At 42.5% G+C, this 16,385-nt stretch overlaps 1 protein-coding gene across 4 annotated transcripts in view; it reads right to left on the reverse strand.

Annotated features, from left to right (window-relative positions):
* The window catches only part of tctn2 (tectonic family member 2), a 71,418-nt gene that overhangs the window by 42,455 nt on the left and 12,578 nt on the right, over window positions 1-16,385 (reverse strand). For 3 of the 4 annotated variants that reach the window (XM_072587606.1, XM_072587602.1, XM_072587604.1), the window contains 4 exons: window positions 15,957-16,158; window positions 7,747-7,847; window positions 1,490-1,686; window positions 1,169-1,289 (listed from right to left, as the gene is read on the reverse strand). In XM_072587606.1, coding sequence (XP_072443707.1) covers window positions 1,169-1,289; window positions 1,490-1,686; window positions 7,747-7,847; window positions 15,957-16,158 — 621 coding nt within the window. The remainder of the gene's footprint in view (window positions 1-1,168; window positions 1,290-1,489; window positions 1,687-7,746; window positions 7,848-15,956; window positions 16,159-16,385) is intronic. The other variant, XM_072587603.1, reaches the window with a different exon arrangement.

The raw sequence follows: 16,385 nt of genomic DNA on the forward strand, positions 1-16,385 counted from the left end.
ACCTTTGACTATCGATGATACAAATATCTCAGCAAGGAGCCCAGCAATCACTTCCCTGGCAGATGACGCTGACATAATGAAAACACACCAGCTATTACCATCTCAAGGGTAATTATAAATGGACATAGGTGCTGCTCTTGCTTGTGACACCCACATTCTCGAAGTCTTCTTTTTAAAAAAATTATACTAAAGGCCTGGACATTGAGAAATTTAGCATGACCAATCCACTTAACCTGCACATCTCTGGATTGGGGGATGAAACTAGAGTACCAAGAGGAAACCCATGCAGACACAGGGAGAATATACAAACTCCACAGTCACCCAAGGATGGAATTAAACATGGCTATCTGGCACTGCTAACCACTGAACCACCACTTAAGAGTTAACTGAATTGCCCTGCACACAAGGGCGGTGAGATTTCCTTTGTTCATTCATGCGATATTGACATTGCTGGCTAAGCAAGCACTCATTTCCTATAGAAGTGAATGGCATGCTCAGCCATTTCAGAGGGCAATGTGGAGTTAACCACATTGATGTCAAACTGAAGTGACATGTTGACCAGACAAGGGCACAAATTTCCTCACCGAAAAGATTGAACCAAGTAGGCTCTTAATGACAAATTCTTCTAGGAGAAAGTGAGGACTTTAGATGCTGGAGATCAGAGCTGAAAATGTATTGCTGGAAAAGGTGCAGCAGGTCAGGCAGCACCCAAGGGGCAGGAGAATCGACGTTTTGGGCATGACCCTGAAAAAGGGCTCATGCCTCATGCCTGAAACGCCGATTCTCCTGCTCCTTGGATGCTGCCTGACCTGCTGCGCTTTTCCAGCAACACATTTTCAGCTCTTAATGACAATTTCACGGTTACCGTCTTTAATGTTAGTTTTTAAATTCTAGATTTATTTAACTAACTAACTTCAAATTCATCAGCTACCATGATGAAATTTTAATTCACATCTCTGGATTATTTGTCCAAAAACTATCATACTACAATAACCCATTGTCTAGATAAAAACGACTACACTCAAAGTACTTCACGGACATAAAAAGATAGTGATAAGGAACCATACAACTGTGACTCTTTTCCACTCATCTCAAAGAAATATTAGGTTTATTAATCTTTCACCTTCTCGAAATTATTGTTATAGTGAAGATGCACCATCATTCCTACCTGTGGAATAGCAAGGTACTCATCTTCATTTTTAACAATATGATCACCTTGATGATAGCCAACAGGTACATTTAGCACTGCAGATGTGGCTGTCCCAAACGAAACGTCATGAGAAACACTGCTGTTGGGAAAAAAAAAGTTCAAAAATTCAAATTCTAACTCATATTCAAAAGACAGAATATAACACTTATGCAGTATTAATTTAAAAATAAAGAAATTAAGCTATTCGTTGAAGATGAACAGAGATAAAGCACAACAGATTATAAAGACTAATTTATTTGGAAAATTATACCTGCTTTATTACCTATTACATAAACTTACACAGTATCACCATCATAGAACAGCCCCAAGTATGGCGAGTTATCAAAAGAAGATTCGAGACAGAGGAAAGGGAACCAGTCAGGAGCATTTGCATTCTGAACAGAGCATAAGTGGTCAAATGGTTGGGATATATTCCCTCCAAATACCCCAGTAAAACAGTAAGAATGGAACAGCTGAATCATACTGGGTGTGCATTCCTAGGGAAAAGAAAAGAGGGAAATCTATTTAATTGTATTCACTCACGTTTGTGAATGAGTTTAAATAGATTATATTTAAAGTCTGCAGTTATATGTGCAATATCACATTGACAAACTTGTATTTACACAGCATTTTTAATACACTTTAAAAGAAACAAGTAATACAGACCATTAAAGAAAACAATATACTTTGGTTGAATTACTGATGTCTAAAATTAAACTAAAAGACCCGACCAATCATGTGACAAATCAGTTTTACTATTTATATTCCACAAGCAACATAAGCAGATCATTACAGATGTTGCTGCAAAAAAAATCATGCGACAAAAAATGCTTGCCAACAAGAATACCAATTCAAAGTGAAAATTAACATTTATATGATGAGAGCAGAAAGTTGATTGGGTGCCAAGTTAGACGTTAGTTGGTAGTGGTGTTGCCATGGAGAATGCTAATGATAACTGACAACGAACAACCAGGCTTTAATTTTGAACCAGGTATCAATGTGAGGCAAGGTATGAGACTTAATATATATTGTTTATTTTAGAGTTGATTTAAGCAAGTGGCAGATGGGTATTGGCCAGTGTGTCTGAAGGGGTTTAATGATTAACTTAAGATTGATACGTCCCCAGGGCCAGACCAGATTTATCCTAGGCTGCTCCAGAAAGCAAGAAGGTTGCTAAGCTGCTGGCGAGAATATTTGCCTTCTCACTCTCCGTGGGAGTTGTACCGGAGGATTGGAAGGAGGCAAATGTTGTTCCTCTTTTCAAGAAGGGTCATAGGGAAATCCCTGGCAATTACAGATCAGTCCGTCTTACGTGTGTGGTCAGCAAAATTTTGGAAAGAATTCGGAGAGATAGGATTTATAACTATTTAGCGAAGCATAGTGTGATTAAAGGCATTCTACAGGGCTTTGTATGGACAGGTCATGCCTCACAAACCTTATTGAGTTCTTTGAGGTGGTGACAAGACAGGTCGACAAAGGTCAAGCAGTGGACTTCAGCAAGGCATTTGATAAGGTTTCCCATAGTAGGCTCATTCATAAAGTCAGGAATTATGGGATACAGGGAGATTTGGCTATCTGGATTCAGAATTAGCTGGCTGACAGAAGGCAGAGAGTGGTTGTAGATGGGAAGTATTCTGCCTAGAGGTCAGTGTTGAGTGGGGTCCTGCAGGGCTCTGTTCTTGGGCCTCTGCTCTTTGTAGTTTTTATAAATGACTTGGATGAGGAGGTTGAGGGGTGGGTTAGTAAATTTGCAGATGACACAAAGGTTGGAGATACCGTCGATAGTATAGAGGGCTACTGCAGGCTGCAGCATGACAGACAGGATGCAGAGTTGGGATGAGGAACGGCAGATGGAGTTCAACCTGGATAAATGCAAAGTGATGCATTTTGGAAGGTCGAACGCTAATGCTGAATATAGGACTAAAGTCAGGATTCATGGTAGTGTGGAGGAACAGAGGAATCTGGATGTGCAAGTACATGTATCCCTCAAAGTTGCCAAAGTGGTTAGGGTTGTTAAGAGATCATATGGTGTTTTGGCTTTCATTAACAGGGGGATCGAGTTCAAGAGCCGCAAGGTTTTGCTGCAGCTCTACAAGTCCCTGGTGAGACCACACTTGGAATATTGTGTCCAGTTCTGGTCACCCTACTATAGGAAAGATACAGAGGCTTTAGAGAGACCAGGATGCTGCCTAGACTGGAGGGCTTGCCCTATGAAGTAAGGTTGAATAAGCTTGGACTTTCCTCTCTGGAGAGGAGACCTGATCAAGGTATACAAGATAATGAGTGGAATAGATATAGTGTCAATAGCCAGAGATTTCCCCCAGGGCAGGACTGACTGGTACGAGGAGCCGTAGTTTGAAGACGTTAGGACGAAAGTATAAAGGAGACAGAGGTAGGTTCTTTACACAGAATTGTGAATGCATGGAATGCTTTGCCAGCGGTGGTGGTGGAAGCTGAGTCACTGGGGACATTTAAGCGACTGCTGGACATGCACATGGATAGCAGTGAGTTGAGGGGTGCATAGGTTAAGTTACTATATTTCAGATTAGGATCAAACTTTGGCACAACATCATGGGCCAAAGGTCCTGTTCTGTTCTGTGCTGTATTTTTCTATGTTCTACGGTCTATATTTTTAGATTCATGGTGATTTATTTTGAAAACACAGTCTGCAAGTGTCAGGATAATAGGAAGTTAACTGGGAGGGTTTTAATAAGTAAACAAAGTAAACAGTTGTACATTAAATTTTCAGTTTAGAAAGTCACAGATTGACATTTTTTTCTTGCACTTTTGATTGAAGGAATACCTGTAGCTTTAAAAAAAAACTTTTGGCTTCAGTTTGGGCAGTTTGTTTGCAGAAGTTTTGGCTAAAGTTGAAATGTAGAAGACTGTCACTCCTAAAGAAGGAAGAGATTTTGGAAATGGATTACCTTAGTGTAAGAAGTTTAAAACGGTGGCTGCAGACCAGAAGTGTTGGATTAAAACCTTGGAAGAGATTATTTGAAACTAAAAGTCTAATCTTAAGAGTATGAAAATTCAAGAGTCTATCAGATTCTCAAGATTTGGAATTGTAGCACAGTTAAATTAAGCCCAGATATGTTAAAGAAGGGAATTCTCTCCAGTGTGAGCGAGTATGATAATGCTGTTTAAGATTACTGGAACTGTATTTGAAGTGTTTTGAAATCATTACATCAGCATATGTAACTGGTTTTGTTTATTCTATTTTTGTGCATACTAAATACTTTATTACTGAAACAGAATCTGCAATATTGTATGCTTATGTTCCAGTAAGGGATAATTTCATTACAACTCAAAAAAATCCTTACAATCTATTAAAGTAGATTTCAGTCTGGAATCAGACTTATCCAGTCATAACATCTGGGATAATAAAACACACATATCTAGCATCAGACTTATACCTACAAAAACCTGGCTGTGCATATCAAACAGCTTATCCCTTATGCTGCTTCCAACAAGATTCTGACTATATCCAGCCACCCAAACACGCAAAGCTCACACAACAATGTTCAACATTAGACAGGATTTCACAATTATTCAATAGCTGCTAGATAATCCTGAAGGTGTGAAGAACTTCATTGACAAATGATTTAGAATGGTCAGTTGATGCAATTGCATGTACTGGAAGCCAAATATATTAATACACAGGGCCCTGATCTTAGCAGACTGAAAGAACCTGTGTACACACTGTGCCTGCTTCAACTCAATAAAACAGTTCCAAGTCAATAAGTGTGACACTAGAAAAGCACAGCAGGTCAGACAGCAACCAAGGAGCAGGACAGTCAACCTTTCAGGCATGAGCCCTTCACCAGGAAGGGGTGCATCTGTGGTCCAAGGGGACTGAGAAATAAATAGGAGGGTGATGGGGGGTAGATAGGAATGCAATAGGTAGTTGAAGGTTGGGGGGGGCAGCGTGATGGCGATTGGTCAGAGTGGAGGTTGGAATGGATAGGTGGGAAGAAAGATGGACAGGTAGGGCAGTGCCGAGCTGCAGGGTTGGATCTGGGATAAGGTGGGGGGAGGTGAGGTGAGGTGAGGAAACTGGTGAAATCGATGTTGATGCCACATGGTCGGGGAGGGTCCCTTGGAGAAAGATGAAAGATGAAGCAATCTTCCTCTGCGTTTGGTGACTAGCATTTGGCAGTGGAGGTGGCCCAAGACTTGCATGTCCTTGGCAGCGTGGGTGGGTGAGTTGAAGTGGTTGGCCACAGGGTGGTGATGTTGTTTCGTGTGTGTGTCCCAGAAATGTTTTCTGAAACATTCTGTAAGCAGGCGTCCTGTCTCCCTAACGTACAGGAGACCACATCGCCGAGATCAATGGACACTGTAGATAACATGTTTGGATGTGCAGGATATTTCCACCGTTAAACCACATCCCTCCAACCGCAACAAGGATAGAACCCTCCCCGGGACCTCACCAATCTCTGGATACCACACATCATCCTCTGCCATTTCCGGCACCTACAGTCAGACCCCACCAGAAATATATTTCCCTCCCCATCCTATCAGCATTCCGCTGAGAACATTCCCTCCATGACACACTCATTAGGTCCATGTTCCCCACAAATCCAGTCTCCACTCCCAGCACCTTCCCTTGCAACCGCAAGAGGTATAAAACCTGCATCCAGACCTCCTCCCTCACCTCCATCCAAGGCTCCAAAAGATCCTTACATATCCAGCAGAGATTTTCCTGCACATCGAAACACCTCATCTATTGTGTCCGTTGTTCTTGATGTGATCTCCTCTACACTGGAGAGAAGTGACACCTACTCACAATGTTTCAGAGAACATCTCCAGTACACATGCACCAAACAATCCTCCCGCCCTGTGGGCGACCACTTGAACTTGCATGTCCTGGCCTCCTCCACCGCCAAATCCTAGCCAGCCGACACCTAGAACGCCTCAACTTCCGCCTAGGGACTCTCCAATCACACAGCACCAAAGTAGATTTCCCCCAACCTAATCCCTGAACTAACTCTCCAACTTGACTCTGCCCTCTTGAACTTCTCCTGCCTGCCCATCGTCCTTCCTACCTATCCACTCTGACCTATCACAATCACCCCCTACCTGCATCCACCTATTGCGTTCCAAGGCACCTTTCCCCACAGTCCCAACACTCTCCTATTTATCTCTCAGCCCCCTTGGGGCCACCCTCACCCCTCCACAATCCTGAAGAAGGGCTTATCCCCGAAACATTGACTCCCCTGCTCCTCATATGCTGCACGACCTATTGTGCTTTTCCAGTGCCACACTTTTTGACTCTAATCTCCAGCATCTGCAGTCCTTACTTTCTCTCAATAAAACAGCTGATAGCAATTCTCTGGTTCGTTTCCCAGGTCAATGCCTTGACCAGTATCAACTGACAGTTTAAAATTTGAAGCAGCCTGGGAACTATTAACTGAAGCATCTTCCATGGCAAAGCTTCTGCTAAATCAGTGACAAGATTCCCTTTGCCAACTAGCAGTATAAATGCTGGTATCTCAAATTGGTATTGTTGTGAATTGCCATGATCAGTAAAATACAAGCAGCTTTGACAAAATGTGTCTTTTTCAGCAATACTCAAGTTCTGAATGACTCAATTACTGTTAATATTAACACCTTTACTCTTACATTCAACTGTCAGCATTCATAAAAATTTTAAAGCACAAAACAGGAACTTTAGAGAGAAGTTTAAAATAAAAAGGAATGGTCAATGAAACAAGATAGCTGAGTTACATACACGACCAAAACCTGATCAAAGAAAGTGGTGTTGAAAGGGAGACTCTAGTTGGAAAGAAGTCAATAATGAGATGAATTTATAAAGTGAGCTTGAAGATAAGAATAAAGCAACTTAAGGTTCCACCACTAAATGGGATAAGAGTTTAAAATCGCAGGCTCAAAGCACTGCAGGTGACAGAAAGTCAGACAGAGATTGGAATATTTCAAATCCGTTGGGTTGGAGGACAGTGTAGGTGATTGAGACTGAGTGATTAACCAGTACAGCAAAGTTATGGGAGAATAAATTTTGAACAACTTTACAAAAAAAAAAAAAGAGAGGGTGAAGGATGAAGAAAAAGAAGGTTGATGCAGAAATGGAGTTTGGAATGAGTTTTTGTTTTAAAAGTAGATGAATGACAGCTATTATTATGGATGTAAATAAATCCAATAAAAAGGGTTTCAACAGCTGTTATGAGGTTACAGCAGGTTACAAGATGAAGACAGCAACAGAAAATGCTGCAGACTTGGAAATAAGGAACATGAAATAAATCTGGAAGTGGCACAATTCCTAGCTACCAAAGAAATCACAAAACTGGAACACTCACCCACAAGTCCAATAATTATTTCCTTAATGCATCACAGAAGAGACACAAAGGATAAGCAACAGATCCATTAGACGATAGTATCTATATTTCTTGGTGTATTTAAATAAGCAGAACTACTTATTTTACTTCAATGCATATTCATACTGAGTAAAATGCTTTAAATTCGCATTGAATAGAACAAGTTAAAATCTATACACAACTATATATAATTTGACAGTATTATTTAAAATAGAGAAATACCTCATCACAACAGCATCGCACATCACAAGCATATGCAGTTAAATTGCATGGACATGGGCCAAGAGGGTGATATTTTTGTTTTGGAATCAGCATCTTGCTTTCTAACAAAACATAAAGAACAAAGTTCAATTGTCTTCATGAAGTCACATACTGAGGAAATGAGATGGCATAGTGCCAATCAGAATAGGACAGTACTACCTAAAATCACAAGGTTGGCTTACTCAGAACAAACTAAACAGGGCAAGTGCCTCAGCAACCTCAGATTAAAGACAAAGCGATTATTTGGGAGTTACTTACCTTAAATCTTCATCCAATGACTCCTGCTGAAAATATACATTGAGTCCAATTAAAGGACTGGATCTTACAACTGTGAGAATACCACAAGGTTGCTCAAACCCTTGCCTGATTGGACTTTGAGCAAGGTTCTAGACAACAATAGTGCTTGTGAAACAAAATCCAACCAGCCTTTCCCACTTCTGTTCCTAGTTCATTGGAGGAAAAATTTGACCATGTCTATTAATGCAGTGTCAATTTTAAACAAAATTTTATAACAACTTCAGAAAATTTCTGATATTAAGTAGATAGTGCTGTTGAAAATAAAGCTCCCCTTTCAACCATTACAATGATTAATAACGTGTGAACTGAACAGGTTTATAATTGTTCCATAATTATTGGTAACTGATTTTTTATGTTCTTAATTCTTAGATCTCTCACAAAATAGAAAATACAAACAAAAAGTCAAAAGGGTTTGTGCTGTATTTGTTAGGTCTGATTACTAACATGTCCAGAGTCAAAAAGAGTAGTGCCGGAAAAGCACAGCTGGTCAGGCAGCAGCCGAGAAGGAGAGTCGACTTTTTCAGCTTAAGCTCTTCATCTGGAATGTGGGTGGCCCCTATTAGGGGGGGGATAGAACAAAGAAAATTTACAGCCCAGGAACAGGCCCTTCGGCCCTCCAAGCCTGAGCTGATCCAAATGTACTGTCTAAACCTGTCAGTCAATTCTTAAGTATCTGTATCCCTCTGCTCCCCACCTACTCATGCATCTGCCCAGACACATCTTGAATAAATCTACCGTGTCTGCCTCTACCACCTCTGCTGGCAACGTGTTCCAGACGCCCACCACCCTGTGTGTGAAGTACTTGCCACGTGTATCCCCCTTAAACCTTCCACTTCTCACCTTGAAAGAGTGACCTCTCGTTATTGAATCCTTCACCTTGGGAAAGAGCTTATCTCTATCCACCCTGTCTATACCCTTCATGATTTTGTAAACCTCAATCAGATCCCCCCCTCAATCTCCTTTTTTCTAATGAAAATAAACCTAACCTACTCAACCTCTCTTTACAGCTAGCACCTTCCATACCAGGCAACATCCTGGTGAACCTCCTCTGCCCCCTCTCCAAAGCATCCACGTCCTTTTGATAATGTGGCGACCAGAACTGTACACAGTATTCTAAATGCAGCCGAACCAATGTCATGTACAATTTTTACATGACTTGCCAGCTCTTATACTCAGTACCCCATCCGATGAAGGCAAGCATACCATATGCCTTCTTGACCACTCTATCCACTTGTGCCGCAACTTTCAGGGTACAATGGACCTGCACTCCCAGATCTCTCTGCCCAACTTTTCCCAAGGCTCTTCTGTTCATTGTATAATTCGCTCTAGAATTAGTCTTACCTAAATGAATCACCTCAAATTTGTCTGGATTGAAATCCATCTACCAGTTTTCCGCCCAACTCTCCAGTCTACCTAGATCCTCCTGTATTCTCTGACAGTCCCCTATGCTTTCTGCTACTTCACCAATCTTCGTGTCATTTGCAAACTTGCTGACCATACCAACAGTGCCCTCTTCCAGATCATTTATGTATAATACAAACAACAGTGGCTCTAACACTGACCCCTGTGGAACACCACTGGTCACCTTTCTCCATTTCAAGAAACTCCCTTCAACTATTACCCTCTGTCTCCTGTTGCTCAACCAGCTCTTTATCCACCTAGTTAGCACACCATGTGACTTCACTTTCTCCATTAGACTACCGTGGGGAACCTTATCAAAAGTCTTACTAAAGTCCACGTATATGACATCAACAGCCCTTCCTTCATCTGTCAATTTGGTCACTTCCTCGAAGAACTCTATCAAATTGGTAAGGCACCATCTCCCCCGCACAAAACCAGGTCATGGATAGATCCCATCCCTCAGTACTCTCTCCAGCAACTTTCCCACCACCTACATCAGGCTCACTGGTCTGTAATTACCCAGAATATCCCTACTAAGCTTCTTGTACAGGGGGAACAAGATGATCAACCTTCCAGTCCTCCGGCACCTCACCTGTATTTAAGGATGCCACAAAAGATATGTCAGGGCCCCAGCTATTTCCTCTGAATGGAGTGGGGGAAGTAAGGGTGGGGGGGGGGTGGAGTGAAGGTAGCTGTAAATACAATAGGTAGATGAAGGTGGTAAGGTGATGATGACAGGTCAGAGCACAGAGTGAAGTAGATATATGGGAAGGAAGATGGACAGGTGGGACAGTTCAAGAGGGCTGTGCCAAGTTGGGGAGATGAGGAAACTGGTGAAATCAAAATTGCTCCCATGTGGTTGGAGGGTCCCAAGGCAGACAATGAGGCATTCTTCCTCCAGGTGTCAGCAGGCTAGAATTTGGCAGTGGAGGCAGCCCAGTACCGACATGTCATGGGGCAGAGTGGGAGGGGAGTTGAAGTGTTTAGCTACGGGGTAGTGGGATTGTTTAGTGCATGTGTCCCAGAGATGTTCTCAAGGAGGAGATATGCATTTTTTCTTCAAGCTAAAAGAATCAAAAGGGTATAGAGCAAAAGTGGGAACAATCAACTGAGTTGGATGATCAGCAATGATCATATTGAATGGCAGAACTACTCAAAGGCTAAAGCTGCTCCTATCTTTACGTTTCTAAAACCGAATGCAAAGTGTCAATTTGCAGCAGAGTGGAGCAGATAGGCAGAGATAGAGCCCTGAAAGAGGGACAGAAGGTTAGGTGGACATAAGGATTGTTGATAGTAAGCCTGGGAAGAAGAGAAGTTGAATAGGTGACAATAAGGACTATGAATGGGTAAAAATCAGTTGGCTGTGCTGAAAGTACCCATGGTATGGCTGGTTCTGAGGTGTGGGTAAAAGACATAGAAAGTGATGTTAGTGCTCTAAAATTATTGAACTCTGTTGAGTCTGAAGTTTGTGAAGGTCCCCAAGTGAAAGATGAAGTGTTGTGCCTCCAGCTTGTGTTGAGCCTAGCTGCAGCACTGCAGCAGACTGGAGACAGAAAAGTAAGTATGGGAGCACAATATTATCTGATACACCTTTGACACTAAAAACACGACGACCTGCATAATCTTCATAAACTTTCTTCATTCCTTAATTAAAAAACGATCCGGCTTCTCGAACATAGCCTGTCTTAAACTAACCCACATTATCTTAGTTCGGGATGGGACCATTCGCTGCCGATTAGCCACTGCCTTCAACGCCGAGGACGCTTCACCACCGTCCATTGGCCGCTGAGAACGATTCGCCACCACAAGTGTTTATAACTCATTTTTATGTATAAACCAATAAAATGATATTTATTTCACTTTTTTTAAAAATCAATGTACTATGTTGTTGTATAAATAAAGGGCACTGAGAAGTATGAAGGAACATGCGGGAGGGAAAAACAATCACTACACATATATATTTCTGTTGGCGAACAGTCTCCAGAGATCAAACAATTTAGTGGAGAAACGCTTATGGCGAACCAGCAGTGGCTAATCAGCAGCGACAAATCCTCACCAACCCATCTTAGTTATATTAAGAGGTCTGCTTCACTTGAAAAGTCATCCTCAAAAGTAAGCAGAATGACTATTAGTGGGAACCAACAAATTGTCTCCCATATCTCCAGTGGGAAGAAAAGTGATCGTAAATCTATTTAGCTGTCCTGTGTTTAAAAACAGTGAATAAAAGACAACATAATTCTTGCTGCTGACAGTCTACAAAAGCATACCTTAAGAAAATAAGCAGGGGCATAAAACAATTGTTGGAATCAGACTTACAGGTTCTGATTCCAATTGCTAGTTCTTTTAAAATTCATTTGTAGGATGTGGACATCAGTAGCTGGCCAGTGTTTATTACCTGCACTGAATTGTTTTGAGAAGGTGGTAGTGAGTTGCCTTCTCGAACCAATTCAGCCTATTTGTTGGAGGTAGACCCACAATGTCCTAAGGGAGAGTATTCCAAGATTTTGACCCAGTGACACTGAAGGAATGGTAATATATTTCCATGATGTGGGGGTGCCAGTTTTGGACTGGATTGGAAAAGGTCAAAAATCACATGACACCAGGGTATAGTCCAATGGATTTATTTGAAAACACTAGCTTTTGGAGTGCTGCTCCTCCAACAGATTAATGAGAGGGGAACACTGTAGATACAGAATGTAATGAAAAGATCAAGGGGTCATACAACACGTGCGAACGTGTTGGACAGTGAGAGAGACAGTGTGTTAATACAAGGGAGCATATGCATCCGAGGGGGGGGGGGGGGGGGGTGTGCGTGTGCGCGCGTGCGCGCACACACACACACACACACGTTGTGGGGTGACCTGTCATGCAACATGAACCCAGGAGTGTGGTTAAGGCCATCCTCATGGGTACCAAACTTGCTTATCAGCAACTCTGCATTGTTGCGTACCCTGATGATCGCCAAGTCAGGATGTGAGTGGCTTGCAGGGAAACTTGCAGGAAGTGGTATTTCCATGTACCTGCTGTCAGTGTACTACTAGATGGAAGTAGTCTCGGGTTTGGAAGGTATTATAGAAGGGCCTTTGGTGAATTGAGAGTCTCTGACCTGCTCTTGTAGCCACTATGCTTCTACGGCAAGTCCAGTTGCATTTCTGGTCAACAGGAACCTCCATGATGTTGATAGTGCAGGGATGGGCAGTTCAGCATTGATAACACCAATGAATGTCAAGGGGTTAGATTGTCTCTTACTGACGATGATCATAGCCTGGCGTTTGGGTGGTACAACTGTCACTTGCCATTCGTCAGCCCAGGCCTGGATATTGTTCAGCTCTTGTCCTGCACATGTTCAAATGCAACATGTGCCAGAACTAAGACTAACAGGTCAGGGACTAAATGGCACTAGGAGTACCCAAACTGAGTTCCAGTGAGTGGGTTATTGCTGAGCAGGTGATGCTTGATAGTACTATTGATGACACTTTACCGATGATTGAGCACAGACTAATGGGGTGGCAATTGGCTGGATTGGAATTGTCCTGCTTTGTGTACAGCACATACCTGGGAAATTTTCCACACTGTCGTCAGGTAGATGCCAGTGTTGTAACTGCACAGGAAAAGCTTTCCTTGAATGCAAAGTTCTAGAGCACAAGACTGCCGTTCTATTGTCAGAAAGTGGTCAGGGCCTATAGCCGTTGCAGTATTCAGTATCTCAAACTATTTCTTAACAGCACGGAGTGAATCAAATTAGCAGGGCAACACAGGAGGTGGCCGAAAGGGATCATCCACCCAGCACTTGTGGTTGAAGATTACTGCAAAAGTTTCAACTTTATCTTTTGCACTGATGTGCTGGGCTCTTCCATCAGTGAGGATAAGAATATTTCTGGAGTCTCCTCCTCTGGTGAGTTGTTTATTGTCCACCACCATTCATGACTGGATGTTGCAGGACTGTAGAACTTAGATTTAATCTGGTTGCTTGGCTCTGCCTATCACTTGCTGTATATGCTGTTTGGCACGCTAGTCCGGTTTGTGATTTTCACCAGGTTAACACCCATCTTTAGGTATGCATGGTGCAGCTCTTGGCATGCCCTTCTGCACTCTCCATTGAACTAGGGATGATCCACTGGCATAGTGATGAAAGGTGGTGTTGCCAGGCCACGAGATTGCAAATGGTGCTGGACTACAATTGTGCTGGACTACAATTCTGCTACTGTTGATGGCCCACAGCACCTCATGGATGCCAAGTTCTGAATCTCTAGATCAGTTAGAAGTCTGTCCCATTTCACATGGGGACAGAACCATACAACAACCTTAAGTGTACGTTTAATGTGAAGGCAGGACTTCATCTCCACAAGGACTGTACAGTAGTCACTTACAAATACCATCATGAACAGGTACATCTGCAGCTGGCAGATTGGTATGCATGATGTTAAGTATGTTCTTGCTTCTTGTTTGTTCCCTCACCACCTACTACACAGATGCCAGTCAAGCAGTTATGTCCTTTCGGACCTGACCAGCTCAATCAGTAGTACTACTGCCAAGCCACTCTTGGTGTTGAACGCTGAAATGCATCAACATTCCTAATGAAGGGCCCGAAACATCGACTCTCCTGCTCTAAGGATGCTGCCTGATCTGCTGTACTTTTCTAGCACCACACTTTTCCACACGGACTCAAAATCTGCAGTTCTCATTTGCTCTTAACATTGAAATGTCCCAGAGTACATTTTGTGCCGTTATCATCCTCAATGCTTCCTTCAAGTGTTGTTCAACACTGAGCAGTACTGATTCATCAGTCAAGGAATGACAGTTAGAAGGTTTCCTTGCCCATGTTTAACCTGAAGCCATGAGACTTCATTGGGTCTGGAGTCAATGTGGAGGACTCCCAGGGCAACTTCCTCCCAATTGTATCCCACTGTGCTACCACCTCTGCTGGGTGTGTTCTGCTGGTGGGACAGAACATTTTCAACAGAGCAGCAAGGAGAGAGGACAGAGAGAAGCGAGAGCTACCGGGTAAGTCAGCTTTTCCCACTTAAAAAGGGTTGATGGGTGGGTTAGTAAACTTGCACATGACACAAAAGGTTGGAGGTGCCGTTGATAGTATCGGAGGGCTATTGCAGGCTGCAGCACGACAGACAGGATGCAGAGCTGGGCTGAGAAATGGCAGATGGAGTTCAACCTGGATAAATGCAAAGTGATACATTTTTAAAGGTCAAACTTGAATGCTGAATATAGGATTAAAGACAGGATTCGTGGCAGTATGGAGGAACAGAGGGATCTGGGTGTGCAAGTACATAGATCCCTCAAAGTTGCCACCCGAGTGGATAGGGTTGCTAAGAAATCTCATGGTGTCTTGGCTTTCAATAACAGGGGGATAGAGTTTAAGAGCCACGAGGTTTTGCTGCAGCCATACACACTTGGAATATTGTGTCCAGTTCTGGTCGCCCTATTATAGGAAAGATATGGAGGCTTTGGAGAGGGTGCAAAGAAGATTTACCAGGATGCTGCCTGGACTGGAGGGCTTGTCTTACGAAGAGAGGTTGACTAAGCTCGAACTTTTCTTGCTGGAGAGCAGGAGGAAGACAGGTGACCTGATCGAGGTATACAAGGTAATGACAGGCTTGGATAGAGTCAATAGCCAGAGACTTTTCCCTAGAACATGATTGACTGGCATGAGGGGGTCATAGTTTGAAGATATTAGGAGGAAGGTATAGAGGAGATGTCAGAGGTAGGTTCTTTATGCAGAGAGTTGTGAATGCATGGAATGCGTTAGCAGTGGTGGTGGTGGTGGTGGAAACAGTCATTAGGGACATTTAAGCGACTGCTGGACATGCACATGGACAGCAGTGAATCAAGGGGTACATAGGCTAGGTTATTTTATTTTCGATTAGAAATAATCCTCGAACAACATCGTGGGCCAAAGGGCCTGTTCTGTACCGAATCTTTCTATGTTCTACGTTCTAACATATCCAGGATTGATGATGGCAATGCCTGAAAGATTGTCTTCAAAGTATGATTCCATGATTTTGATTATTATGGCGATTGCTTGACTAATCTCAGACAGCTCGAGCCCCTAAGCGTTAATAAGGAGGACTTCAGAGTTGACAGGACCATTTCTGCAGTTTTCTCTTCTGATGCCTAGGTGGTCCATACAGCTTCATTTTCTTTGTTGAGGCTTTGTAGTGATTGATACAATGGGGTGACTTTCTACGGCATTTCAGAGGGCAGTTGAGAGTCAACCAAATTGCTGTGGGTCTAAAGGCATCTGAGGATGGCAGATTTCCTTCCCTGAAGGACATTAGTGAGCCAGAGGATTTTCATCAGTAGATTCTTAATTCCTGTCATAGCATGATTTGAACCAGAGTCCCCATAATATGGCGGTGTTTCTGGATTAATAGTCTAGTGATATATCACTAGGTCATTGCCTCCCCTGTGATAGTCACAGCTCAGAATAATTGTGTAAGCAGTAAAGAAGCACTTACCATTTACAATCCCATGAAATGTGGAGTTCACAAATATCATAACTTGAACAAGCAGTGTTGCTGCAAGGTTGCCATCCAGGCAAGCAGTCACACGGAGAGTTTCAAGAATACACAGAGGCTCTGCACAGCAACTGGTTTCATTTAATAAATCTTCACAAGGTACCAGAGACCGATCTAGAGTCAACTGCACATTGAGATTCATCTGTAATAAAATTAAAATTTCAAACTAGCATTTCAACACATGAAATTGGAAAGCCATCACCTTACAAAGTAAAACAAAGTAAATCACTCAAAATCATTTTCATTCACTCATTTTTCAGCCTGTTGATTACATCACAGCTAACAATTAATAACATTACATGAGCTATGAAGAGACCCTGGATAGGACCTGCATTTGCTAGGGATCAGTAACATTTTTATTTAAATCAA

This window comes from Chiloscyllium punctatum, chromosome 17 (assembly GCF_047496795.1).
Source record: "Chiloscyllium punctatum isolate Juve2018m chromosome 17, sChiPun1.3, whole genome shotgun sequence".
Lineage (NCBI taxonomy): Eukaryota > Metazoa > Chordata > Chondrichthyes > Orectolobiformes > Hemiscylliidae > Chiloscyllium > Chiloscyllium punctatum.